Below are 25,184 nucleotides of genomic sequence, written 5' to 3'. Positions count from 1 at the left end.
TGCTGGGTGGGTATCAGCAGCCGCTTGTCCTGGCGGATGAGTGCTGCCGCTCTACCTGCATCCTGCAGCTCCTCCTGAGCACGCCGGGGTGAGGGCTGGGAGCTGCTTCCCAGCACCCATGGGTGCGCGTTGCCTGCTGGAGCCCAGGGGCGGTAGGTGCTTGGAGCCAGCCTGGCGTGGGGCAGAGTTTGCAGGGTGCTTGGGGGGTATATCCCACCTCCAAAGGCTCCCTGAGTGCAGCTGCCTGGAAAACAGGATCTCTCTTTGCCCCGCTGCATGGGAATGGCGCTGATTTTTATTGGGGCTGAGGCTATGCTGGAAAAATGAGCTTTAAAAATGCCCAATACCCCTATTAGTTATACGGTAATTTAAATTGACCCCATTCTGATCAGCTTGTCAGAGCGATGAGGACCATAGAACGCTTTGTTCCTTCTTCACAGGAGGCAGCAAATAAACCCTGCCTTGCACGGGGGAAAGCAGCTCCGGCAATGCCAGGGTGTTGTGGAGATAACCCTGCGAGCAGGAGGGACAAAGCCTTCAGAAGCTGTGTGAAAAAAAATGAATACTTTCTTTTAATGGGGATGCTCTACAGCACAAACACCGTTTCTGTCTGCGTGACAGCAGTGAGCAACAGCAGCGTCGCCCCACAGGAGCCTCCCTGCCACAGCAAGGTTGGCACAGGGTAATAAATTAATCTTTCTCCGGAAGGGAGCTGAAGCCGGTCAGATTCCTTCACAGTATCGATGGCCGTCGCTCCGAGCTGCCCTTTGCCTCCTCGGCTGGTCTTTGGCACACGAGATCACTGCCTGGCGGCGAGGATTTGAGCGGCACCGCTCACCTGCCGTGGCTGGAGATCCGTTTCCCAGCTGGTGCCGAGACAGCTGAGGGCGTAGGGATGGGGAGGAAGGCTTTGGGGAGAAGGGAGAGAGCTGTTCCGGCAGGTGTCAGAGCTCTGACTGGAAGGAGAGACGGAGAGAAGAAATTGGAAGCTTTGAAATTGCAGGTGGAACTAAGAAGGAAAGAGAGCTGTGGTTGTAAGCACCCAGCTCAGCTCCGGTGCAGATCCGGAGGGGCTGGCTGGCTGCAGCCCTGTCCCCACAGCGATGCTGAGCTCCACCAGCCGCGGTTCCCCGCTGCACAGAGCCACCAAGGCAGCCTTGACCCATCTCCACCACCCTCCGAGACCTACGTGACGGAGCAGCCGCAGCGGTGCCGGTGTTCGGCACTCACCCTCCGTATGGTGGAGATCCAGTTGAGGTAAGCGCGGACGCTGGTGTAGACGCCGGGCGTGCTGGGGGACCCGCAGCCCTGGCCCCAGCTGACGATGCCCACCACCTGCCAGTGCTCGCCCGCGTACAGGAGGGGCCCTCCGCTGTCCCCCTGCCGAGGAGAAACCATCTGAGGGGGTTGAGGAGCCCACCGACCACCAGCACGGTGGCAGCTTGCAGCCAGGAGGGCAGCTCTTCCCTGAAAGGGGGTCTTCCATGGAGAGGTGCAGACCCACCCAGCCCTTCTTTCTGGCTCACCTGGCAGGTGTCCACCCCTCCTTGCGGCAACCCGGCACACAGCATCTTGTCGGTGACCTCCCCGTGGTAGGCAGCCAGGTTGCAGCTCTGCTTGTCGATGAGTTCCACCTCTGCCTGCTGCAGGGTCTGTGACAGTTTGCCTGCGTGAAACACGGCCGCTCGGAATCAGGGAAGAGAATTATGGAATCATTAAGGTTGGAAAACACCTCTCAGCTCATCCAGTCCAACCGTCAGCTCAACCCCACTCTTCCCACTAAATCATGTCCCAAAGTGCCACATATACCCTTTTTTTAAACCCCTCCAGGGATGGAGACTCCAGCACTGCCCTGGGCAGCCTCTGCCTCAGTGGCTTGTTACTTGGGAGAAGAGCCCAGCACCCACATCACCACAACCTCCTCTTAGGGAGCTGCAGAGAGCAATGAGGTCTCCCCTCAGCCTCCTCCAGACTGAACAGCCCCAGGTCCCTCAGCCGCTCCCAGAACCCCAGGTCTCCAGACCCTGGGCTCCAGACCCTTCCCCAGCTCCATTCCCGTCTCCAGATGTGCTCCAGACCCTTCCCCAGCTCCCATTCCCTTATCCAGATGTGCTCCAGCCCCTCAATATCCTCCTTGTACTGAGGGGTCCAAAGCTCAGAGGGGTCCCCCAGCAGCCCTGGGTGATCCCACCAGCCCCGTCTCCTCCTGTGAGTGGTGCTGGAGTTGCCTCTTCCCTCAACCCCATCGCAGATGGGCAAAGCGCTCGTCCCCACGCCGTCCCACTCACCGTGCTCTTGCGTGTAGCCCCAGCCTATCACCCACAGGGAGGTGCCCGGCTCCAGCTCCTCGTCAAAATAGGGCAGGCAGATGGGCTTGGTGCTCTCTGCAAGGGAGAGGCGAGGTGCAGGAGGTATCTGAGGAGGCTTGTGGGGAAGGTGCTTCTGCCTGGACCGGCTGGATCCATGCACCAGCCGGGCACCTAGCTCCCAGCTGCGCTCTCAGAAAGGCACCACTCACACGTGTCCCTCTCCTCACCGCTGCTTTGGTGCCTCGTGAGCTTTGATCTTGCTCCGAGGAAGGGTGTGCTCACCTGAGAAGCGCAGGGGAGACCGCAGCTTCACCAGGGCGATGTCATTGTCCTTGGGAGAGGCGGGCGTCACATCCGCCAGGAAGACCTTCTCCACAGCCAGGGTGCCGGTGCCCGAAAGGAGGTCGGAGCCAGCTTTCACGCGCCACCTCTGAATGATGGGGTTGTTCCTGAGCATGGAGATGCCTGTTAGTGATGATTCTAGTGCTCCCTTCTTTCTCCTCGGTGACTGCTGCAGGGACAGGGAGTAAAGCCCTGCCGACACGCTGCCCTGCTCAGCATCTCTCAGCTGTCTCGGACCAAGGGGCACAAAGTCCCGTGGAGACTTGCTAATTATGGGACATCATAGCATCACCAGGTTGGAAAGGAGTCCAACCATTCCTAACACTCCCTTAAACCATGTCCCTCAGCACTTCATCCACCCGTTCCTTAAACACCTCCAGGGAAGGTGACTCGACCCCCTCCCTGGGCAGCTGTTCCAGTGCCCCATGACTCTTTCTGTGAAGAATTTTTTTCTGATATCCAACCTGAACCTCCCCTGGCGGAGCTTCAGGCCATTCCCCCTTGTCCTGTCCCCTGTCACTTGGGAGCAGAGCCCAGCTCCCTCCTCTCCACAACCTCCTTTCAGGCAGTTGTAGAGAGCAATAAGGTCTCCCCTCAGCCTCTTCTTCTCCAGGCTAAACACCCCCAGCTCTCTCAGCCGCTCCTCGTCAGACGTTCTCCAGCCCCCTCACCAGCTTCGTTGCTCTTCTCTGGACACGCTCCAGAGCCTCAACATCCTTCTTGTGGTGAGGGGTCCAGAACTGAACACAGTATTCGAGGTGCGGTCTCACCAGTGCTGAGTACAGAGGGAGAATCACCTCCCTGGACCTGCTGGTGACCCCATTTCTGATCCAAGCCAAGATGCCGTTGGCCTTCTTGGCCCCCTGGGCACACTGCTGGCTCATGTTCAGTCGGCTGTCAACCAGCACCCCCAGGTCCTTCTCCTCCGTGCAGCTCTCCAGCCACTCTTCCCCCAGTCTGTAGCACTGCATAGGGAACTCTTCTGTGTCCTGACTATGCACTGCCCTGCTCAGCATCCATTGCCTGCCTTGGACCGAGGGGCACAAAGCTCTGTGCAGAAGTGTTAATTATGGGACGTTTAAGCAACATGTGGCTTTACCCCAGCCTGGCCTCGAGGAGCCGCCCCAGCCCTGGTGCGTGGGCGCCGGCTGAGCGATGCGCTGCGGCCGGGGACGTCGTGACTCACTTGAAGCAGTGCGCGGCCGTCAGGATCCAGATGGGGTCGATGATGCTGCCGCCGCAGATGTGCTCCTTCCTGTACTGCAAGCTGACCTGCCATGGCCACGTCTCGATGGCAGCCACGCTCCCTCCCAGCACGCGCGGAGTCCGTATGCTCTCCCCGCAGTCTTCTGCCGGGTGATAGAACAGCAACAAAGCAACACGTTAGCTGCAGCGGCGGCGAGAGAAAGAGCACCTGCTCTGCCCTCCTCCGTCCTCGAGGGGATGGAGGCTTCCCAGGGAGGGGAGGGCATCCCACGTGCCCCATCCCTCCGTGACACTGCCTGTCACCCCTTTCTGGGCCACTTGGCGCTTGCGCATCATCCCCAGGCTTCCTGAAATGGGGAATTCATCCATTCCTTGCCTTTTTCCCACCCACCAAGAGGATTAGTTTAATCGGGGTAATTAAGCAGCAAAAGTAAACCCATCCAGGCAGCTGATTAAGCTTCTCTCTTAGCTGTTTCGTTTCTGGGAGGTTTACGCTGGCTTAACGAGTTTAGCAGTTATTAAACCCAACTTCTCTCATGCAAATAGCTCGGGAAACGAGGAGAACGAGGGCTTGGGCCAGAGCTGAGCCTGCGGGGCTGTGCCAGGAACGAGGACTTGGAGCAGTGGAAGGCTCCTCGTGCCCCAAGGTACAAACAGCCCATGATACTCACTGGAACAAACTAGCAAAACCACCAATCCAGAGAGGCATTTCCTGGAAGAGGGAGGAAAAGGGCTGGATTGGGTAGAGAAGAGGCTCCGTGTCGCGTGCAGGGTGAGGGGCACGGTGGGCTCATGGCCATCGCTCACCTGCCCGGCTCGGGGAGCTGGAGGCTGCCGTTGCTCAGCACAACCTCGCGAGGAGGCAGGGGCTGCCCCGCGCCAACCTCCGCGTCCCAGAAAACGGGAGTGCTGAAAGATACAGGGGATCACGGGTCAGGAACGCATCCTAAGGTGCCCAGCGCCAGGAGAGGACAAGCACTGGTGTGGCCCCTGCGCCTCTGAGCAAGAGAAAAGAGCCCTTGAGGAAAGGGGGTTCCTTGGCACGGGGAACAGGGATGCCGGGAGAGGGAAGAGCCACAGGCACGCAGGGATGGGGCAGGATGGGGGGACTGAGCCCAGGGCCAGGCAGAGGAGCACGGTGGAGGGAGAAAGATTGTACCTCAGGGAGGTGTGGGGCAGGGAGCACTCAGGGGTGTCCCTCCTGCTGCCTCTTGTGACACCTGAAGCCTGTGCTCAAAGCTTCCATCCCTGACACTTTGGAACTGGATCTTGGGCTCAGCCTAGGCACCTAGAGAGCCTCAGACACCCATCTTCTCTCTGCAACACCCCTAACTGCATTCAAACTCACCCTTAATCCAGGGCTGATTAAGGCTAGGGATTTATTTCCCCAAATCGTGGCATTAACCAGTGATCATTGACCACAGCACTACACGCTTGCTGCTCGCTCAGGTCAGCGCAGGAGCTGGACACAGCGGGGTGACAGGTGGACATGGGAGGGTGACATGGAGCTTCATCGCAGCTGCAGGGACCCAGCCCTGCCCACAGCTGCACAGCATCCTCACCGCCAGCCCAGCTGCTGCTCTCCTGGGGCTTTAAAAAGGGAGTGTGGAGCCTTGTGTCCTTCCCCAGGTGAGTTGCATCACAGTGAGGACCTTGGACCAGGCTCTGCTCGCTCCCCAGGAGGGGCTGCTCTGGTGGGTGAGGGCACGTGTGCTGCTGGGAGCCACAGGGTGTGGGTGACTGCGAGGGGAGCGGGTGGTCTGGGGACAGAGCTGGGGACACTGGGCATGGCACTGTGCTTACAGAAGAAGCAGCCAGGGCTTTTGGCACAGAGACCAGCCAGCTCCTGGGGACACAGAGCACTCTGCGTGCTGCGGCTGGACTGAAACCATTAGCGCAGAGCTTTGAGTGCCATAAAAGCAAACAGAGCCTCACTTAAAAAAGAGCTTTTACGGGAAGAGGGATAGATGAAGCAGGCGAGGAAGGCATGGAGAAAGCAGCCCCGTACCTCCTGTAGCCCATCTGCTCGCAGGCTGCTTTGGCCAGCAGCAGGTTGAAGTGGTCGTGGCAGACGCAGGACCACGCTCCGGTGTTTCTGTTGAGCACCTGCAGGATGGATCTGTCTTTGGAAACGCGGACTGGAGACAGACACAAAGTCAGCTTTCTTACAAGCGGCTTCAAGCAGGTGGAGGCTCGCTGCAGCAGCCCAGCCTCTCCGGAGCTCTAGCAGGGTGTCCTGGACTCACCACCAGCTGGTGGCCCCTCGGGGACCCACTGGGGACAGTTGGCCTCATCCTCGCCCTGCAGGCAGTCCACTTGCCCATCACACACCCGCTGCAGCGCCACCAGCTTCAAGGGCTGTTTGCAGAAGAAGTAGTGGTAGTCCAGGTAAACCTTGACTGGAGGGAAAGGGGCAGCTCAGTGCTGCGCTCGCGGTGCTGGCCATGCTCCGGGCTTGCCTTTGGGGGCTCAGCACGGAGGTGGCAGAGCCAGTCCCAGCTGAACCCTGGCTCCAGAGTGGTGTTTGCTGAGCTGCGGCTGTGCCCAGCGGGAGGAGCGGGGAGAGGAGAGCAGGAGCCATACCCAGGAACCCGACTGTGACCAGGCAGGTGAGGCTGAGCACCACTGCCAGGATGGGGACGCCGATCTTCTTGAAGGACTCCAGCGTTGGGGAGGGTTTGTGTCTTGCGCAGGGACCTGCAACATAGAGGAGCATGGCCCTGCGTGGCCAGGTCCAGCCTGGCAGCGCCCGTGCTCCCAGCTCCCTTGGCTATTACCTGTGCCATTCAGCCGCTCGGAGGCTAAATCCTGCAAAACGGAGGAGAAAAAACCATTACTGAGCTGAAATTTTGGCCAAAAAGCAGTTGAGAAGGGTGCATAGCAGCGTGGTGATTCCCATGCTAAGTGCTGATGGGATCAACCTGGGCAGCCCAAAGAAAGCAAATGCCATCCCAGACCCTTGTCTGCTATCAGCTAAGCCTGGGCACACACTGAGGCTGCTGTTTGATATTATAAAGTTAGTAACTTTAATGCACCAGGGGTTTAAGTCATATGCATTGTGAAAGCGGCACTTTCTGACGTGCCAAGAAACCCCAAATCAAAATCCATGCGCCTGCGTGACTGTGACACCCCGACTTGTCGTGATGGGGGTTCTGTTCCTCAGCTGCTCAGCGTGGGGTCAGAAATCGAGCGGCACAGCACAAGTGAGGAGCTGAGAGAGTGTGGGAGCTGCTGGAGAAACCAGCCCTGCCCATGGGAACAAGCGCTCTCGGGGGGGAGGAGGGAGGGCTGTGCTGCTAGGACACGCAGCAGGCACGGCGTGGTAGCTATCAGCGCTGGAGCAAGTGATGAAAAAGGCATTGATCCTGCTTGATCTCTTAAAAATCACTTCCTTGCAATAGCTTCTCATATGATGGATGCCTGAGGGCATCAGGAAAGGTCTGATGAGCCTCACCAGCCAGCCCTTGACCTCATCCTTGGTGGGCAAAGACTGGAGCCCCTTTGTGGGAGGTTCAGCTGGACGTCTGTTGTTTCTGTTGCCCTGTTTTGTTTGTGCCAAGCTGTTGAACTCCCCTCCTGTGGTTTGAAAGCGCGCTCCTGCCCTGCTGAGGCTGTGGAAAGCAGCACGCTTGCTTTTCTGAACTTCCAGTGAGATTTTTTCCCTTTGTCGATGCTTCTGGACTCTACGAGGACAGGTAAGAGGAGCTTTTCTGCAGGGCCTGGACCAAACACGGACAGAGGAGAGGCAGATTAAAAGCACTGCGCTAAACCCCAGATCCAGGAGAGCTTGGGGGTTGGAAGCCTTCGCTCCTTTGGCTGCTGAGCTTCAGGAGCAGCCGCTTTTCTCTGGGTTGCATTTCTTGTCTTAAACGAGAGCAGAAGATCCTGTGCAGTCTTAGTTCCAGAGGTTGGAGCTTTGAAGAGCGGTGGTGCAGTGAGACCAGGGATGTGATACAGCTGTAAAGGGGCCGTGAGGATGATAGGAGGGAGTGTTGGAGCCCTCCCTCTGGGTCCCTGGGTTTGGGTATGTTTGGCTACGTACTAAACTCTACTAGCAGGATTTTACAGGGAATTGCCAAATGATTATTCGTGGCTTAACACAAAAAGAAAGCTGGGATGTCACGTGCTGCCCCTCGCCCAGGCTGCTGCATGCCTTGTGCTACCTGTTTCGGCAGCTCCCAGCCTGGGAATAAGAAATGACCTGCGCAGGGGATCCTGTTTGGCGCTGGCAGGGCTGCGGGCACGTGGCTCTTTTGAGGAAATACCAAGGGCCTTTCTCGGAACAGCCCGGCGTGTCTGGCGCCGATGCCATGTGTGGGCAAGTCGTGGCGAGCGCCCGGCCCCTGGGTGGGAGCTGCACGGCTCCTTGGGTCCATTCTATGAGGACACTGCAGTGCTAGCAGGGCATCCCAGCTCCAGCTGGGCTCCTGGGGCCGTGGGAGTCAAGGAGCTGCTGGGAGCAGGAGGGCAGGGAAGGGAAGCGTGTCTTCTGGACATCCCACGACCGCTGCCCTGCAGGAGCCTTGCAGGGGGTTTTGTAACGCCATCCCAGCTTGCTCCCAAACGCCCAGCCGAGCGCACGAGCGGCCAGTCCTTCCTCATGCTGACCTCTTGTGTCACCCTGGGCCAGGGCTGGGCATGACCTGGATAATGGGATCCTAACGGTTCCCTGTGGGAACGGTCCCAGGGCATTGGCCGTGACGGCTCCTCCAGGCTTCGCGCTGGGGCTCTCGGCTGAGGGGCATCAGAGCTGCCCATGCCATTATCTGGGATCTGGATCCTTGCTGACAGGCCTGTTGCAGGTGCTGGTGGGAGGGATGATCCCTCTGGAGGTGCTGCCCCTCTATTCCTCTCTTGCGAGACCTCATCTGGAATACTGTGTCCAGTTCTGGAATCCTCACCATAAGGAGGAGATGAAGCTATTGGAAGGGGTCCAGAGGAGGCTACAAAGATGACGGAGGGCTGGAGCACCTTCCATACGAGGACAGGCTGAGACAGTTGGGATTGTTCAGCCTGGAGAAGAGAAGGCTCCGGGGAGATCTTATAGCGATCTTCCAGTGCCTGAAGGAGCTACAGGAAAGCTGGAGAGGGGCTGTTCACAAAGGCTTGTGGGGAGAGGATGAGGGGGAATGGGTACAAACTGGAGAGGGGCAGAGTTAGACTGAACATTAGGAAGAATTTCTTCACCATGAGAGTGGTGAGACACTGGCCCAGGTTGCCCAGGGAAGCTGTGGCTGCCCCATCCCTGGAGGTGTTCAAGGCCAGGTTGGATGGGGCTGGAGCCCCTGATCCAGTGGGAGGTGTCCCTGCCCATGGCAGCAGGGTTAGAACTAGATGATCTTTAAGGTCCCTTCCAACCCAAACTATTCTATGATGCCAGCCACCTTCCCACCTATTGCCCATTATTGGTTTGGTTTTCCCTTGCATTTTCTTCACTCCACATGCCTCCTGTTTCAGAAAGGTTCGCAGCCTGGAGCTGCCCTAGGGGCTGTCTGCCGTTGGTTGCCCACTTGCTCCAGAGCCGCACCACGGGCAGGAGCTGCACTGGTTAAATTCAAGAGCTGCACCAGCTCCTGTGCGGAGTGGAAGTACGTGATTTACTGGAGAACTCAAGGCTACCGTAACTAATTGAGCTCTCTTGCCGCGTTCTCTGTAAGCAGGTTTTTATGCCTTTCTGGCCACTCTGAGCAAATCCCAGCCCACGAGTTGTGGGCTCCCAAGGAAATTCAGCTCCCACGCCATCCACACAGGCTTGGAGAGCCAGGGGTGCAGCCAGACTCTTGCTATTCTCCCCCCAGAGCCGTGCCGGCTGCTCCTGAGGGAAGGTGGGATGTTCCTACCCAACCCCATGCTTCAAAGGGTGCGAGGTGCTCCTATCTAACTCCTTGGCTGCAGGGGATTTAACCCACAGGGGTGCATAGCCCTTGTCCCCGTGCCGGTGACATCCCACTGTGTCGCCGCTGGAGGGTTTTACGGCACCCAGCGAGCCGGGCCATGGGTGGCTGCCCTCTGGCAAGGATTTCCTCCGAGGGAGGGACTGCATGCCAGGCTGGGGCTTGGTGGCCATGGCTTTGCTTGCAAAAGGCGCTGCGGGAAGCCAAGCTGAACACGTCCCCTGTGCTGAGCAGAGGGACCGAGGGACGTGCAGCAGGATCTGCGCTGGTGGGCAGGGACGCTGGGCTCTTGGCCAGGCGTTTCTTGTTTTCAGAATGGGGTAAGATGTCCCAGAAGGGCACATTCCCCTTGGCGAGCAGACTCGTGAGACGCTGTCTTAGTTTTCTGCTTCCCAGTCTGGGAAAAGGCCAAGAAAAGCCACACAGAAATGCGGGAGCGAGAGCTCATGGGGACAGCCACGGAGCGGTGCTGAGAGGGATTGGTGAAGTCGTCCCTTGTTTGTGTGGATGGCCAAATATGCCCAAACACAGGGACCTAGATGCAAGGGTTGGGGAGCAGCTGCTCTTCCAAGCCAGGACTGCCTCATGGCCAGTGAAGCACTCCGAGCAGAGCTGGGGTGTGAGCGCATTCCCGGGGCTGGGGGCTGAGCAGCAGGCAAAGCTCTCAGTAACTCACCATGTTCATCCAGCTTGGCTGTGATCTTCTGCCTGCAGAAACCTGGCCAATATCCTTCAGTCCGGGACACGGGGAGCTGGTGGGTGCCCTGATGCTCCGGGAGCCGGGGCTGCTGGTGCTCCCACTGCCCCTGTGCTGCTCTGCCCACACTGCGCTCGCACTGGGGCAGGACCGCCCAAGCACTCCTTAAAACCCACAACAGGAGTTGTGAAACAGGAATTATGATTTGTATTGTAATATAACACCGGTCTATCAGCAGCAGCACCCTCACCTGCAGTAATCTCCTGAGTATCTGCCACTGGCGGGTGACTCACCTGCAGAGCTGCTGTCACAAATTAGCTTATCAGCAACAAACTGATTTTTCCTGCTCCTCTCCTGATGATAAGAACCACCACAGCCATCCCACTCTTGCACGTCTTTTCCGCGTTGCACCGGGTTGTTTCTAAACAGAGGTTTTTAGTAGGTGGAGGAGGAAAGGAGAAGAATTTACCCATGAGGTTATGGGGCCATTGTAAGCTCCTCTCTCCCAGGTCACTCGGTCTGTGTGTCCCCGCGCAGCCCTGGGTCACGGCTGGCAGACGCGCTCCTGGCAGCAGCGGAGTTGAAAGGAAAGCCCGTGGGTGTTCATGGCAGGTTATCCAGGGGGTTCCTGCCCAGGCTGGGGGCACGAGCAGCGCTGGCAGAGGCTCGGCAGGCACAGGTGGGTGTCCTGGGCAGTTGTCATTCCCAGTTGGGAGCTGGGTGCCCATTCCTCGCCCAGCGACTGGAGCGGCGGATGCCCAGGGAAGATGGGTAGGGTGGAGGTTTGAGTGTGGGCCCTCCAGACTCCCTTACCTACCCTCTGGAAGCAACCTCGCTCTTTCTCCAAGGCTTTTGTCCCTTCTGTGATACAGCAGGCATATTGACTGCCAGTTTCTACCCCGCTGGAAAGCTCTGGGGCCGTTATGGGGATTTGGAGGCGTGCAATCCACGGAGACGCACTGGGCTCAGCGCTGAGGCTGGATCTGCAAGCAGGAGACTGGGGTGTGAGCTCGGAGGGGCCATGCCCTTCTCCTGCAACGCTCATCCCTTTGCAGAGCAGCTGCCCCATGTTGGTAGAGCTCACCGATGTTGTGCAAGATAGAGGGTGGGTGGCGAGAGGGGCTCTTAGAGCCCCCCGAGTCCTGATGCGGGCAAGTGCGGTGCCTGTAGGCAGGTGCTGAGGCTGCTCGTGGAGCTGCACACGTGTCTGAGGCAAAGCCTGCCTACATGTCCAGGTATAATTGCTCTGGGAAGACGAGTGGCTTGCTTGAGCCGGCTGCTGGCAGTGCTGCCGGGCAGGATGGGTGCTCAGGTTTAGGTGCGCAGGACGAAGGCCGGCGCAGGGAGTGGGCAGGGGTCAGGGAGTCTACAGGCCCCTCCGGCTGGGGAGCTTGGCCTTGTACGGACTCATGCTGGAAGTGGTGGGTGTGCAGGACTTGCCAAGCAGCTAATTACCCTCTCCTCCTTTTGTAATCGAGCTTTCCCAACGGTGCGGAGAGCTGCTGTTGCCAGGGGTGCACGCTGTGCCAGCAGGGAGGCTACGGAGCATCCCGGACTTGTACAGCTCCTCGTCCGGGGAACCGTGCCATGGCTGTGCCTGCTCCCCTGGCAGCAGAGACCCAGCCCGTGCCGGGGAGAGCAGCGATCCCGGCACATGCATGATAACAGACATACTTTCCATTACAAGAAGTGGACTGGGTTTGATTTATGCTACAGTAGAGTTCAGTTTCTAAGTTCGGTTTCATCTAAGCGGTTGTATTTTTTTGAAAGTTAGACAGAACGTTGCTCTGAGAGAACGTTTTCTTTCAAACGGTGTTTTTCCAGACACTGTTCATTCATTGAAAGTGATAACGCCTTGTGTTCAGTGTGATCGTGCTGGAGAGGGGTCTCTTCTTCTACAATCTCTTTTCTGTAGTCTTCCCCTCTCTCAAGTGCAAGGTCAAGCCGAGAGTCGGTTCCGAATGAGCAAGAGCTTTGAATGCTGTGAAGTTCATAATGACATTAAAATTAGTCCTTGGAAAGTAATAGAACATGTTTAAGATTTCTTGGAGAATTTATGAATGTGCATGTAAGTGGGAAATACCTTCTGTCCTGAGCTCTTGTTTCATTGCACATGATTGATGGAGATCACTCCCTCGCTTTGCCCAGGAGTGATAAAGAGTGATTGCTTTCTAGACCTCCAAAACATGTCTTGGAGTTCATTTGCTTGGCATTTTCGATATCACGCCTGTGGCTCCGCAGGTAAGGGACAGTTCCACTCTCTGTGGAAGGGAGAGCAGCCCGGGAGCATCCACAGGGTGGGAGATGGCATGCGGGGAGCAGCTCTTCCTCCTTCGGGGTGAAGCGAAGGCTTTGAGGAAGCAGCAGATGTTATGTCACAGCTCCACGCGCCTTCAGGGCTGCGCTTCCTGGAGTGCGGCTGCATTTCCAGCCCCGTCACCCTTTCCTGGCCTTGTGTGCCGTGACGCAGGCTCCTGGGCACCCCACCTATGTCTGGGGTCAGGCAGAGGCCAGGCAGGGCTGCCCGGGGCTCTGTGCAGCCGCCAGCCTCCCCGAGCCACAGGGGAGCACCCATCCCTTCCCTCTCCATCAGTCCTGGTCTCTCTGTCTGAGTTGGACATCACAGGGGCTTTGGGGTCTGCAGTGTGACTGCATCCTGACCTGCATCCTGCTCTGTGTCCCCGTGAGTGTCTGGCATCGCCTCTGGCTCTTGGTGCCGAGACACTGGCTCCAGGAAGGGCTGTTTGTCACCTCGGCTCCCGCCCTGGCTGCTTGCGTTGGGCCATGGTGTAGTCAGAGGCTGTGCCTGGAAAAGAGCATACAAAGAGGAGGTTTCAAGGTGGGGAGGGATTTTGCCCCTGGCTGCCTGGTTTCCAAGCTGTTCATGGCTATCCTTCTTTGCTACCTTCTACCTGCAGCTACAGGAGATGGTTTCCTCCTCTTTCTGCAAGTGAGCGGTGGTTGCTGCCTAACCCTGTGGCTCTGGGCTGTGAGAAGACCATCAAATACAGCTGTAAGTGCACGGCAGGGCGAGGTGTCTGACTGGGGCACTGCAGAGCCTTCTCTTCTCCAGGCTGAACAACCCCAACTCTCAGCCTGTCCTCACACAGGAGGTGCTCCAGCTCTTTGATCATCTCCGTGGCCTTGTCCGGACTCACCCCAACATCTCCATGTCCTTCTGCTGCTGAGGACTCCAGACTTAGATGCAGGGTTCCAGGTGAGGTCTCACAGAGTGGGGCAGAGGGGCAAAATCCCCTCCCTCGTCCCTGCTCACGCTACGGACACAGCCCAGGACACGGCCCTATCCCATGTGGATGGGGAGGGTGGGCTGGGAGCCGTCATCCCGGGCTGGGGCACAGACAACGCAACATCCATCGCATGAGGAGTGATGCCTGTCAGAGGTCATCTGCTTTCTCCCCTGGAAACCAGTTGAACCAGCAGGTGAGGAGCGGTGCCTGGCCTCGCTGCGGTACTGGCGGGGACAGGAAGGACGGGCAGGACGTGCCAGGCTCCAGCACACGCCAGGCTCTGCCGCAGCAACTCCCCACCTGGACCAGCTGTGAGAAGCTCCTGGGTGCCAGGAGATGGACCCCCGGGCAGGTGAGTAGGTGGCATTTTTCTCCTCTTATAGAGCAGAAGTGGGGACATTTTATGGCGCAGGCAATGTCTGGGTAACCTTCCTCTCCCCTTTGCTACCTGTGGGGCTCGGCTGCTGCTGGAGCTCTGCATCAAGCAGTGCTGCTTGGAGGCATCTCACTGGGATCTGAGGACATCTGCACCCGGGGTGTCGGGGCGGGGAGCACCTCCCACACGTGGCGAGGGGCCAGGAATAGGCATGAAGCCCTCATCTTCCCACCAGCGGTAGGCGTGGGGAGAGGGCAGTTTCGGCAGGGAGGATTCAGGGAGGCTGTTGCACCATGCTCCTCCCGTCCAGCAGCTCCTGCTGCGTGAGTCAGCCCTCAGCAGCCTTCCTGACCTCACCCACGCTAGATGCCACCGAGGCCTGGTGTCCCTGGGCTCCTGCAGAAGCAGAGTGCGCTGGCTGCCCGTGTATCCTGCCCTCCTGAGCCCTTCCATGAGGGGCTGGAAGAAGGGAAGGGCAGGCTGGTCCAGCTCGGCAGCTGGCAGTGCCACGCTCTGTGGCTCCCTGGGTGTTTGCCACATCCCGTCAGGTAGAGCAAGTGCTGTGGGTTGCAGGATGATCTGGGATGTTGCTCACTATGTAAACACCGTGACCACAGGGGAAATGTTCTCACTCCACCGGCATCTGTCTAAATTTAGCTGCTCTGAGGTCATCCTTTTCCTCTGTCTCCTTGCTCCTGATGCTGCAAGACACAGCATCCCATCTGCCTGAGGCTTGCCCAGAGCGCTGCGGGTCTGACCCTGCTCCTGGGCAGTGACCGGACCCTGCTGTCCCCCCCTGGACACAGCAACCCCCAGAGGTGCGCCCACCACCATCGCTGCCTGCTGCATCTTCCTAATGGGACACACTGGGATTGACTGGGCAGCTTACTGGTGGGCAGTGGGAGCGTGGGATGCTGACGATGGTGCAAGAGGCTGTGCTGCCTGTGAGATGGAGCTGAAGCCTGCTGTGATAGTGGAGAAGGGTCTGGGAATGCATTTGTGCAGGGGTTAGGGATAGCAGGAGCTGGAAGCAGTTGGAGAGAGGTGTGATTAGCTCTTTTATTAATTAATCGGTGCCGTACATGGTGCAAGATTTTCTCTGTGCAGCAGGCAAGCCGTTCCCAACAGAGAAACGTTGGTGCCCTGGGCATGCTGGCATCTCCTTGACAATGCTGGGAGTGTTGACTGGTGTCGGGCTTTGCCACACCCTGCAGTGCAGGCGGGAGGGATGGACAGGTGCAGCGCTGCCGCAGAGTCCTGCACGGCCCCATCATCACCCAGAACCCAGCCCAGCACGGGCAGCAGGATGCTGCTTGCCCTGACAAATGCATCCTCTAGAGGGAAGTGCCTGTCCAGAAATGGGTCTGTGCAGCTGAGCAGGGACACACCGGGGTATGGCACTGGGTGGCTGTGGGAGCACTGGGACAGCAAACACCTACAACTATGGCACATTGCTGCTCTCCTGGCTCTTGTCCGCTCCTCTGGGTTCTGGGCTGGCACGGCCCGCAAGAAACACCAGAGCTGAGGGACACCCCAGCTGTGGGAGGTGACAGCCAGCCTGTCCCCTTGGCCCCAGCTCTGCCTGCACTTGCGCTGCCAAAATTACAGCTAAATTGCATGGCCAAACCCTGCTGATCGGCAACAGCTCCTGGTGCAGCCAAGAAAGGTGCTTCACCCCGCAAGGATGCCTGGGACCAAGAGTGGGGCTACAGCATCGTCAAGGTGGCCCCAGAACAACGTGATGAGCCCTGGACCCAGACGAGAGCTGGTTGAGGTCTGGGTGAGCTCCTGGTGGGGCCAGGAACGGGAATAGCAGTGGATCCTGCTGAACAGAAATGTGGTTTAGAGCTGTTCCTTTCCTGTTCTGGTTGTGGGCAGCGGGTTGCCCACACTGCCCTCTGGGCTCCCTTCCCAGCTACAATCTCCAACTCACCCAGGGACCGCAGAGCTGGTGGCTGTGGGACCAAGCTCACAAATCTCCAGCACGGGGCTTTGGGGTAGCAAAAGTCTCCATGCTACAAGGCTCAACAGCCTCATGGGCTACAGTCCTTCCATGCACAGGGTGGAGGGAGATACCCCAGCCCACAGCGGTCCTGTCTCCCTCCAGGGGATTATCAGAACCCTCAGCCTCCCAGAGTTGTCTGCAGAGTCCCTTCTCCCTCTGCTTTACAGAGCAAGAGCCCATCAACGTGCTCGGGGTTGTCCTGGGCGTCGGGCTGGCTTTGCTGACGTTGGTGTTTCTTGGCTATGCCATAGTCCGGTGGTACCAGAAAGGCCAGTGTTGGCGCCGTGAGTATGGGCAGAGCAGGGGAATGGGCAGGGAGGGCTCCAAAGAGCAGAGCCTGGGGTGTGGGGAGCATGCCTGACTCTCGCTGGGGCTGGGGGCTGGGGGAACCCATGCACAGGGCAGCTTTTGGCAAGGTGGGAGCATGCAAAGGCTGAGGAGGGGGCTGCATGGGGAGGCCTCGGTGCAGCTGTCTGTCCTACGCACCCCCACATGGATGCACAGGCTCACAGCAAAGCAAAAGTGAGTTCATGGCTCTCTAACACCTCTCCTTTCCGCCTTCCCAGGGCCTGACTTTGTCTTCAGCCTTTACCACACCTGGTGAGTGAGGCTGTGAGGGGACCTGGGGTGCGCTGGGGGTGTTGCAAACTCTTTCCAGAGCCCACTGAGCTCTGCTGTTTGCAGGCAATGCCTATTTGGGACAGAGACACGCTGGGGAACCCTGGCTGGGGGCAAAACAGCCCTCATCCCATGGGTTGGAGAAGGGCAGGCAGCTCGCTGATGTCTCCACATTTCCTGCAGCGGGCTGGGGTCGGTGGCGGTGGAGTTGGTGCCACCGTTCACCATCAGCGGCTCGTTGAGCAGGGCAGGGAGCAGCTACGTGCCCTTCCACGACCGAGGGCTGTGAGGTGGGAGCCAGGCTGGCACCAGGTAAGACATCACCCTGCTTCTCCCTGCCGGGCGATGGGGTCCCTGCCTGCATATCCCTCCGGCACAGCCCAAATGCGGCTGCTTCGTGGTTGCTTGGGAGCAACCAGCGCTTGGGGTGGCTGTAGCAGCAGGATCCCAGGTGCTGGGTGCTAAAGCTGCATCCCAGAGCCTCTGTGCCTCCTTGTAAGCCTTGGTCATCGCAGCTTTCTTTGGGATAGTCCCAAGGTTTTTTCCTGCGAAAGTTCTCCGAAGTCCCGTGGGGCACCAGGGGCTTTCCCCGGGTTCTGGTTTTATTTCCCCTCCCCAAACAAGTTTTGGGTTGCATTTCCTTTGCTGTGCCTCGCTGTCCTTGGCCTCGGACTGGTTACACGCACGGGGTGAAGGCAGCTAGGGGTTGGAGCTGGAGCCCATATTCTCCCTGGGAAAAGTTCTTGCAACTTTTAATAAGAAAAACAACCCCTAATTATGCTGGATTTCTACTGAAATTGAAACAGCCCAGTTTCTGTTTTTAAAAGAGCTTCTCCTTCTGCTCCCGCAGCTGTATTTCTGCTGCTGTCCCACTCTGGCCGTGGGTGGCACTGGAAGGTGGCCAGAGCTGGTTGCCATCCCCGTGCCAATGTGCTGGTGCAGCTTTCCTTGGCTCGAGATGGAAGAAGAGGGAGCTGCATTATCCCAGGCTTCCTTTGTACCCATCCTGGTGAGAAAAGACTTCTTCCCCATGGCTCGGAGACATCCCAGCCCTCAGGACCACCCACCTGCGTGTCAAGGAGACCTTGGGCCAGGCTGTGGGGTGAACAGGGCAATGAGAGTGAGGGCAACCAGCTAAAAAAAGGATAGTGATGAGCCACAACAGGTTTGTGCAATAGGGGAAAAAAAATTCTGTAAGGAAATGAGACTGCTTCAGACTTCCCTCCACGGTCAAATATCTGGAACAGTGTGGAAATTTGTCCTCTGTGCTAATCGTGCAAGCAAACACCTCAGAAAGCCCCTGTGGGCTTTCTTGTGGATTTCTTCTCCTATCTGCTTTCAACCGCAGCAGAGCGAGTGGTCCTGAAAGAGCCTGGAGGAGAAGAGCAGCTCTGGCAAAGCTGCTGCAGCCCTTGGAGGGGGATCCCTGCCGGGCAGGTAGGAGCTGGCAAGCACGGAGGCACTGGGATTGCTTCTTTACAGACTGTTTCTCAGAAGGAAAATGAAGAGAAGCCCAGGAGGATTGCACATCTATGTGTATGGAAACCAGTGAGGATGGAGCACAGACCCCCAGTCTGCACCCCAGCTGATGAGGAAGGTGATGGCCAGCCACAAATCCCCTCCCTTCTCCTTCCCTGTGCTTCTCCTCGCAGGATTTATGCGGTGCTGGGGGCTCAGTAGCCCCATAGTTGGAAATGCATTGGAAATGTTTGCATAGGCTGTTTGCCGAGGAGGGAAAGGGGTTTGCACGCACACAACCCCTTGTGTGGTGGCCAAAGTGTGGTGTTCCCAGTGGAGAGGAGAGCAGGAGAGATGCTCACAGGAGGAATCGGAGCCAAATATCCCTTGTGCGTTAGGCTGTGACTTAAGTCGGGAAAATGTGAGCATCCAGGATTTCCAGAGAATTGGAGGGGACTGCGTGCTTTCTGCTATCACAGACAGAGCGCGTGGTCTGTGGCTTTCTGGCAAATTCCTCGGGATTTCATTGAAAGGAGAGCCCCAGCTGCTCACAGAGGTGGGGGAACACCGCCTCTCTTGGCCCTGGGTGCTCCCTCTGGATGGTGCCGGCTGGAGCCTTTCACAGCGAGCAGGAACCGGCACCGCACTGGATCCAACCACACAGCCTGACGTCAGCAGCATTAAAAAAAAAATAATTACGCTTCGTTTTGATGACTGTTTTTCAGAGGAAGTCGAAAAAAAAAAAAAACCAAAACCCAAAAAAGAAAGCGAAAAGCCCCAAACCCCCAAAATACCCAGAGGCAGAAGAGGCAGCGGGAATGCAAGGGCAGGAGGATGCACACCCCTGGCACTGGTGATGCTGCCGTAGCAGGGCACCCATCGCGGCCACCCGCCGGACTCTGTGCGGCACGGGGAGAGTGTCTTCAGTGGGAGTAGTGCGACGTTAGGCATAAGAGAAGGAAACAGCCATGCATCAACTATCCTTCTCCTGGTTGTGGTGATTCATGGTTTCACCTGAAACAAAGTACTCCCCGAGCTGGGTTTCCACCATCACTTTTAACGGGACTATCTCACCGCAAAGGTTCTTGGAAGCCAAGTGACTGTTGGAAACACTCTCCCGTGCACTGGCAGCAGTTAGACATAGCCCGTGGTAAGTCGTTCCCGTCTCAGGCTTGTTTCCAGCCTGACAAACTATTCCCCCACCCCCCGAGGTTGGACTTGTTCCTCTCCACCCTGGAGGTGCTCCTGTCCTGCCCTGGTGTGTGGGCTCAGCGCTGCTGCCCCGTGTGATTCCCAGAGCATCCCTGTGAAACCACCACGAGCCGCCCAGGGCTTTTTCCCTGCTGCTCCTCCAGTGCATTTTCCCACAACGCTCCCCTGGGACAACTGCCCAGAGGATCGTGAAGCTCTCGGTGGGCTGGCTTTGTTCTCCTTTTTGCTCCCAGCTGTGATGTGGAAGCACTTTTCCCTGTGTGAGGCATAAGCCTGTTGCCCTTTACTGCAAAGGAAAGTCCGTGTCCAAAAATGGAATGTGCAGCTTGACTTTAGTGGATGTACAGCTGAACAGACCAAATAAATAACATCACATCCATGCTGTAGTAACCAATTAAATAGAATAAATAATGTCTGTACAAAATAGTGGTGGATCGCAGACCATAGTGTGGGTAGGGCTGCCCTGGCTCGCGCTGAGCTCGTATGGCACTTGCTGTGCGCATCCTGCACCCCTTGGAGGTAGCCAGCATCCCAGGTCTCTTCCGTAGGGGCTGGAGGGTCTCTCTGGGGTCAGGGAAGTCCCTTGTGACTCCTGCCAGCGTGGGAGCTCCTCTGTATTCCCAGAAGTGGGATGGTTGAGTCAGGCTGCTCTTCGCTTTCGATGCCGGTGTTGTGAAAGGTTTGGGCAGCATCGGCAATGAGGACGTCAGCCGGAGGAGCCCGGCACTCGCTTGTGAAAGGGGGAAGTGGGGCAGGGAAGTGTGGGGCTGCCCCTGACCCACCCCGGGTGCTGCATCATGCCCCATGCCGGGCTTCTGGGGAGGGCAGACCAGGCAGGATCACCTTTTGGAAACATCCTGGTGTGTATCCTTGGGCTTGGTGGCCAGAGGAGGTGGGATGAGCCCCCTTTTGTCCCCACGTCTTGTCAGCTTTTCTGCAGATGCTGGCTGGAGGGAAGGTGCAGGATGCGCTGAGGAGTGGCCACAGCAGCCCCAGCACCAAAGCAGCCCCAGACGTAGCTAAGGTGGTGCTTGTCGTGCAAGTCTTGGCTGGCAACACTCAGTTTGGTGCATTGGACACTCGGGAGTTGGCGGTAGCTTATTGGAGTGGCTGCTTCCCCATGGGCAGTGATTGGAAGAGGTAGTTGGGTCAGCGTGCAGGGATGGCTCACAGGCGGCTGTCCTTGCTGTCCCCGTTGAGCAGGCTCAGCGGGTTGATTTGCAGCGTGAGCCACTCGTTGGTGCTGAGGCTGGAGATGAGCGGCAGCGTCCCCAGGATGTCAGTGTTGAAGATGCTGAGGTCAAAGGGAGCTTTCAGGAGCTCAGGGCCAGCTTTGGAAGCCAAAGGAGCATCTGGAACTCCACAGGGCAGCAGAGTTGGGGCTTGGGGCCCCACCTGGCCAGAAAAGTGCCAGGCAGTGGGCTCCTGAGGGCTGCCCCATGGAGTAAGGTCCTGTGCGTGGCTGCAGGGATGCTCAGAAGACTGCTTCAAGTACCCTTTGGACACAGCCAGTTCAGAGCACTCTACATCCAGGGCGACGCCAGTGCTGCTCACTGGGCCCCGCAGGGATCCCGTGCGGCTCAAGGACATTTCCTTGGCTGGCTCTTGCCTCGGTTCCACCGTGCTCTTGGATTGCCGCAGGTACCCGTGGAACTCCACGTCTTGCTGGCTGTCCTGGCTGGCAGCAGGGGAGACGCTGAGCTGTAGCCCAGCCTCCACGAGGCTGGTGGTCCCAGTGCCGGAGGAGCACTGGGGGTGAGGGCAGATGTTCTCCAAGCCCAAGTTCCTGTCATTGCTGGTGGGCAGCTGCCTCTTGTAGCCCTGGGGTTCTGGGACCAAGGAGCAGCTCAGCTCAGTGGAGGAGGCACGCAGGCAAATGCCGCTGTCGGTGCTGGTGCAGCTGCTGTCTCTGCTCCCCGTGGTTTCCAGCCCCATCAGGCACCACCGGTCCACGGTCCATACTGGGAGCCTCCAGTCCTTCTCCAGGGGCAGCTGGGCTGTGCCAGTGCTGCTGTTGGAGCCGCTGTCCTGCTGGGGCTCCTTCTGGCACAGGAAGAGCTGCTGGACAGGATCAGGGTCTCCATCCAGGCTGCCCGGAGAAGAGGACGACTCCTCCATCCAGAGTGAGCTCTGCTTTATGAAAGTCTTCTGGGAAGGGAAGGAAAGAGAGGAGTGAGTCGTGCTTAATCTCTGCTCGTGTCTGCCCCTCCCAACACTCCCCCAACCTGTATTTTTGTGCAGGCTGCAAAGGATGCAGGTGCCCGGCTACCTTACCAGGACAGATGGTGGCCTCATGGGTTTCTTTATGTAGGTGCACACCAGCAGAACGCCCAGGAGGCCCAGGAGAAACACGGTGATGAAGGAGGAGCTGACAATGCTCACGACAAGCTCTGAGCTCCCTGCAATAGAGGATGTGCCCAGGTGAGAGGAGAAAGGCTGAAGCCACATAGCAGTGGGGGTGCATCCCCACACTTCCAGGGCCAGGAGGCTGAGGAGGATCCGTGCCCCGCTAAATCCCCTTCCCTGACTCCTCCACCACCACTTACTGTCTCTCTTGCCGATGGTGACGCACTGCTCGTCGGTGCGCACGGCGCGGTTGGGCCGGCTGGCCACGCACGGCTCCACGCTGACGCAGTACTTGGTGTCCCAGAAGAGGTTGCTGATGTTAAACTCTGGGACAGATTTCACCACTTGGTACTGCAATGATCAGAGAGCGGGCTGGTATCCGTGAGCCCCCAGACCCTGTGGGGAGCGCTGGGCCCCCTGCTTTCATCCCTCCTCCTCCACTATCCCCTGGGAAAAGCCCCCGTGGTGCTTAGCAGCACGGCTGACAGCAGCTGGACCCCAAACCCCAACAAGAATCCGGGGACTTACTGCAATAAAATGTGCAGAGAAATCTCTCTGTGCTGTTGGGGCTGCGAGAAAGCTCAGCGTTAAATTTTACGGGAGTTTGTACTTCAAAAAGGTGGTTTTTTTCAGCTTGGGCAGCACCGCGTGTTGCAGAGGGGGATGGCATGGGACCTGGAGCTCATCTCACCGTCCGATTGTCCTGCTCCACCCTGACATACACCAGGTATCGCCTCACGTGCCTCTGTATGTCATCGTACTTCACGGTGAGGTTCCCCACCCTGAGGAGCAGCTGCAGCTGCACACAGATGGTGTTGCCTATCACGGAGAGGTTCTGGCCTGGCAGGAGCAGGCTGGCTGGAAACAAGTTGGTTGGAAGAGAACATTAGGGTTTTCTCCTCTTTTTAGCTCTACGAGCCTCTGCAGCAGCAGACTGAGCTGTCACCATCCCTCCCACCCAGTGCTGCCTGTCCTAGGTTTGCTCCTACCTTCTCGAGGGGAAAAAGAGCTGCTCCTTTGCCATGGGGATGTGTGGTTTCCAGACACAGCCCTAACGCGGGCGTAGTAGCGCAGGGTAGAATCCAGGGTGTAGTAGGTGAGGTCACAGGAGTGCCCTGGGATCTTCATGCAGCTTGGAATAGCCGTCCAGGAGATATTCGTGCCGTAGCTGCAGGGAGAAGCACCGATGCTGAGAGCAGTGCAGGCAGGTGCCAGGCACTTGATTTTTTATAGAATCATGGAATGGTTTGGTTTGGAAAAGGGATCTTTAAGATAATTCAGTTCCACCCCCTGCCACGGGCAGGGACACCTCCCACTGGCTCAGGGGCTCCAAGCCCCATCCAACCTGGCCTGGAACCCCTCCAGGGATGGGGCAGCCACCACTGCTCTGGGCAACCTGGGCCAGGGCCTCCCGACCCTCACAGCAAAACATTTCTTGCCAAGGTCTCATCTCAATCTCCCCTCTTTCAGTTGAAAACCATTCTCTTCCTCCTATCCCTGCATTCCCTGTTCAGGAGCTCCTCCCCAGCTTTCCTGGAGCCCCTTTCCATCCTGGAAGCTGCTCTAAGGTCCAGACCTGTCCCTGCTCTCTGGATCACACCCCAGGCAGGAGCTGAACCCCTCATGCCCCATCGCTGTACTCACACTTTGTGCTCCACTTCGTAGCGGACGTCGCTGGGGGGGTTGTTTCCCGGCTCCCACCGTAGCACGTGATGTGCTATCTTCGCATCAAAACGGACGTGCTTGGGGCTCGCCAGTGTTTCACCTGTGGGACGGAAGGCGAGCGTTAGGCCAGGCGGCAGGGCGATGCCATCCCGTCCTGCTGGTGCCCGCGGGAGCTGAGCAGAGCTCCTTGTGATTCCCTCCTCGATGGCTCGCCTGGAGCTTGGCCCCTGTGCTCAGCGGTGACTGTCCACCCAAAAAGAGACTCAGCCCTCGCTCGAGGATTTGCTCACCTCCAACTCTCGGCATTTGCTTGTCCCCCACTTTCTCTCCTTTTCTCTTCTGGGGAGAGCCCAGTCAAGAGGATCTCGGTGCTTTTCTAGCCCAAGGAAGGAGCCTGCTGCTGTGTTTGCATCCCTGACCACCCCTCCTCTCCGCTAGCCGCTCTGTTTGGATTGATCTTTCCTATTTTGCCTCTCTGCTGCCTGGAAGAAACAGCCTTTTTCACACCTCCTGCCTGAATTTCTGGCATCGTCACCTGGCGGCAAACCATTGATGGATAAACATCAGACGCCCTTTCTGTGCTGACTTCCTCAGCAGCTATTCTCTGCCAGCAAACACATCACTGTGCCGCACCTCAACGTCGACCGGCGTTTCACCGCTATATGAGGCACCACAGTCCACGCTGGTGGAGAGAAGCAAAGACTAACGCAACCTTTAGGCTCCCAAACAGTGAAGAAAGGTGAGAGGTGAGCAGGAAGTCCTTACTATGTCCTTCTCCAAGCAGGCAGGACCTTATGGGCACTGCCAGACTGAGCCCTGATCAACTAAAAGGTGTCTGAGCCGCAGCTCCAAACCGCAGCAGCTCCACTTGTTGCCTGTCCTTGCCTTCCCCTCTCCCAGTGCCGCGATTTTGGGCATGCAGGGGAGCAGAGCAGCCTGTCGCGAGCCCTGCAGCTCGGACACAGCGAGCTGGACATCAGTTTGGTGTGGATAAGGGACTCACCGTCCGTCAGCCGGGCGAGGAGCAGTGCCACACACAGTGCCAGGGCTGTGGCACAGGGGGCCATGCCGGCTCAGCATCCTCCACGGGCGCAGGGCTGGGTGAGTGGGGTGCCCAACTCTGCTCTGGCGAGCGGCTGAGCGCTTGTTTTTCCCCTGGGGGCTGGTTCAGTGACGTCTTAGAGGCGTTAGCGCAGTGGGAGGAAAGTAGCTGTGTAGCGACTTCCACTTCTCTGTACTATCCACCCACTCACCCACAGCTAATTGTAGCCCGGGCTGGGCATTTCCTACCTTAAAGGAAGGGGGCTTTTCTGAACAGAACGATACAGTGCTGAGAAAGGGAAATTAGGAGTAAATGGTGCATCTGCCTTCGCTGCTTCATTGTTCAATGAGATTTTAAAAGCTCAGCGCAGGGGCTGAGCGTTAGCACCTGGGGTGACCCAGCACAGGGTTTTACAGAGCACAGCACCAGCCCAGCAGTGGCCCCTTGGGCCACTGTCCTCTCCTGCCATCCCAGGGGGCCCTGAAGCTCCAGGAGGAGGAGGAGGTTCTTGATTTCCTTTCCTTTGGGCTCAGCCCATACCCTCCTATTCAGCCTGAAACTTGCCTTTCCCTGTTTCTGGGGACAAGTGACAACCTCTGGGCTGTTACGAATCCTGCCACCACCTGCACACGCGGGTGGCATCACAAGCTCTGAACTGTGATGTGGCAGAGGGGGTTCTCAGCTGTCCATGGGGCTCTTGAAGCTGTCAAGCAGACCCACAGCCCCGGCTGCGATGCACATGGCTATGGGGCTCTGGCCCCACGGT

General features: G+C 57.9%; 3 protein-coding genes across 8 annotated transcripts; 1 reads left to right on the top strand and 2 right to left on the bottom strand.

The window, feature by feature from the left end:
- Positions 1–52: 52 nt before the first annotated feature.
- Positions 53–10,559, bottom strand: TMPRSS4 (transmembrane serine protease 4). Of its 2 annotated transcripts, none has more exons than XM_054087176.1 (13): positions 10,428–10,559; positions 6,635–6,665; positions 6,441–6,554; positions 6,104–6,256; positions 5,866–5,995; positions 4,665–4,766; positions 4,529–4,569; positions 3,838–4,000; positions 2,592–2,758; positions 2,289–2,384; positions 1,527–1,666; positions 1,231–1,380; positions 53–952 (listed from the first exon to the last, which is right to left on the bottom strand). In XM_054087176.1, the coding sequence occupies exons 1-13, from the start codon at positions 10,434–10,436 to the stop codon at positions 800–802; spliced, it is 1,449 nt and encodes a 482-aa protein (XP_053943151.1). In that variant the 5' UTR covers positions 10,437–10,559; the 3' UTR covers positions 53–799. The 2 variants fall into 2 exon arrangements, with proteins under 2 accessions (XP_053943151.1, XP_053943152.1); XM_054087177.1 differs by having other exon boundaries at positions 814–956.
- Positions 6,835–17,679, top strand: SMIM35 (small integral membrane protein 35). 3 transcript variants are annotated; one of them, XM_054087180.1, is made up of 8 exons: positions 6,835–7,552; positions 13,367–13,461; positions 13,559–13,665; positions 13,878–14,048; positions 16,245–16,361; positions 16,644–16,677; positions 16,879–17,007; positions 17,546–17,679. In XM_054087180.1, exons 4-7 carry the CDS (start codon positions 14,033–14,035, stop codon positions 16,982–16,984), a joined length of 273 nt encoding a protein of 90 aa, XP_053943155.1. In that variant the 5' UTR covers positions 6,835–7,552; positions 13,367–13,461; positions 13,559–13,665; positions 13,878–14,032; the 3' UTR covers positions 16,985–17,007; positions 17,546–17,679. The 3 variants fall into 3 exon arrangements, with proteins under 3 accessions (XP_053943155.1, XP_053943154.1, XP_053943153.1); XM_054087179.1 differs by having other exon boundaries at positions 13,367–14,048; XM_054087178.1 differs by lacking the exons at positions 6,835–7,552; positions 13,367–13,461; positions 13,559–13,665; positions 13,878–14,048 and having other exon boundaries at positions 14,066–16,361.
- Positions 17,576–24,515, bottom strand: IL10RA (interleukin 10 receptor subunit alpha). 3 transcript variants are annotated; one of them, XM_054087174.1, is made up of 7 exons: positions 24,380–24,515; positions 23,356–23,476; positions 22,701–22,879; positions 22,403–22,569; positions 21,912–22,062; positions 21,640–21,764; positions 17,577–21,510 (listed from the first exon to the last, which is right to left on the bottom strand). In XM_054087174.1, exons 1-7 carry the CDS (start codon positions 24,441–24,443, stop codon positions 20,533–20,535), a joined length of 1,785 nt encoding a protein of 594 aa, XP_053943149.1. In that variant the 5' UTR covers positions 24,444–24,515; the 3' UTR covers positions 17,577–20,532. The 3 variants fall into 3 exon arrangements, with proteins under 3 accessions (XP_053943150.1, XP_053943149.1, XP_009570030.2); XM_009571735.2 differs by having other exon boundaries at positions 17,579–21,513; XM_054087175.1 differs by lacking the exons at positions 23,356–23,476; positions 24,380–24,515 and having other exon boundaries at positions 17,576–21,513; positions 22,403–22,565; positions 22,701–22,869.
- Positions 24,516–25,184: the final 669 nt, after the last annotated feature.

This window comes from Cuculus canorus, chromosome 23, assembly GCF_017976375.1.
Source record: "Cuculus canorus isolate bCucCan1 chromosome 23, bCucCan1.pri, whole genome shotgun sequence".
In the NCBI taxonomy this organism is placed as follows: domain Eukaryota; kingdom Metazoa; phylum Chordata; class Aves; order Cuculiformes; family Cuculidae; genus Cuculus; species Cuculus canorus.
The sequence above is the reverse complement of the archived record's forward strand: the minus strand, read 5'-3'. Positions and strand labels throughout refer to the sequence as shown.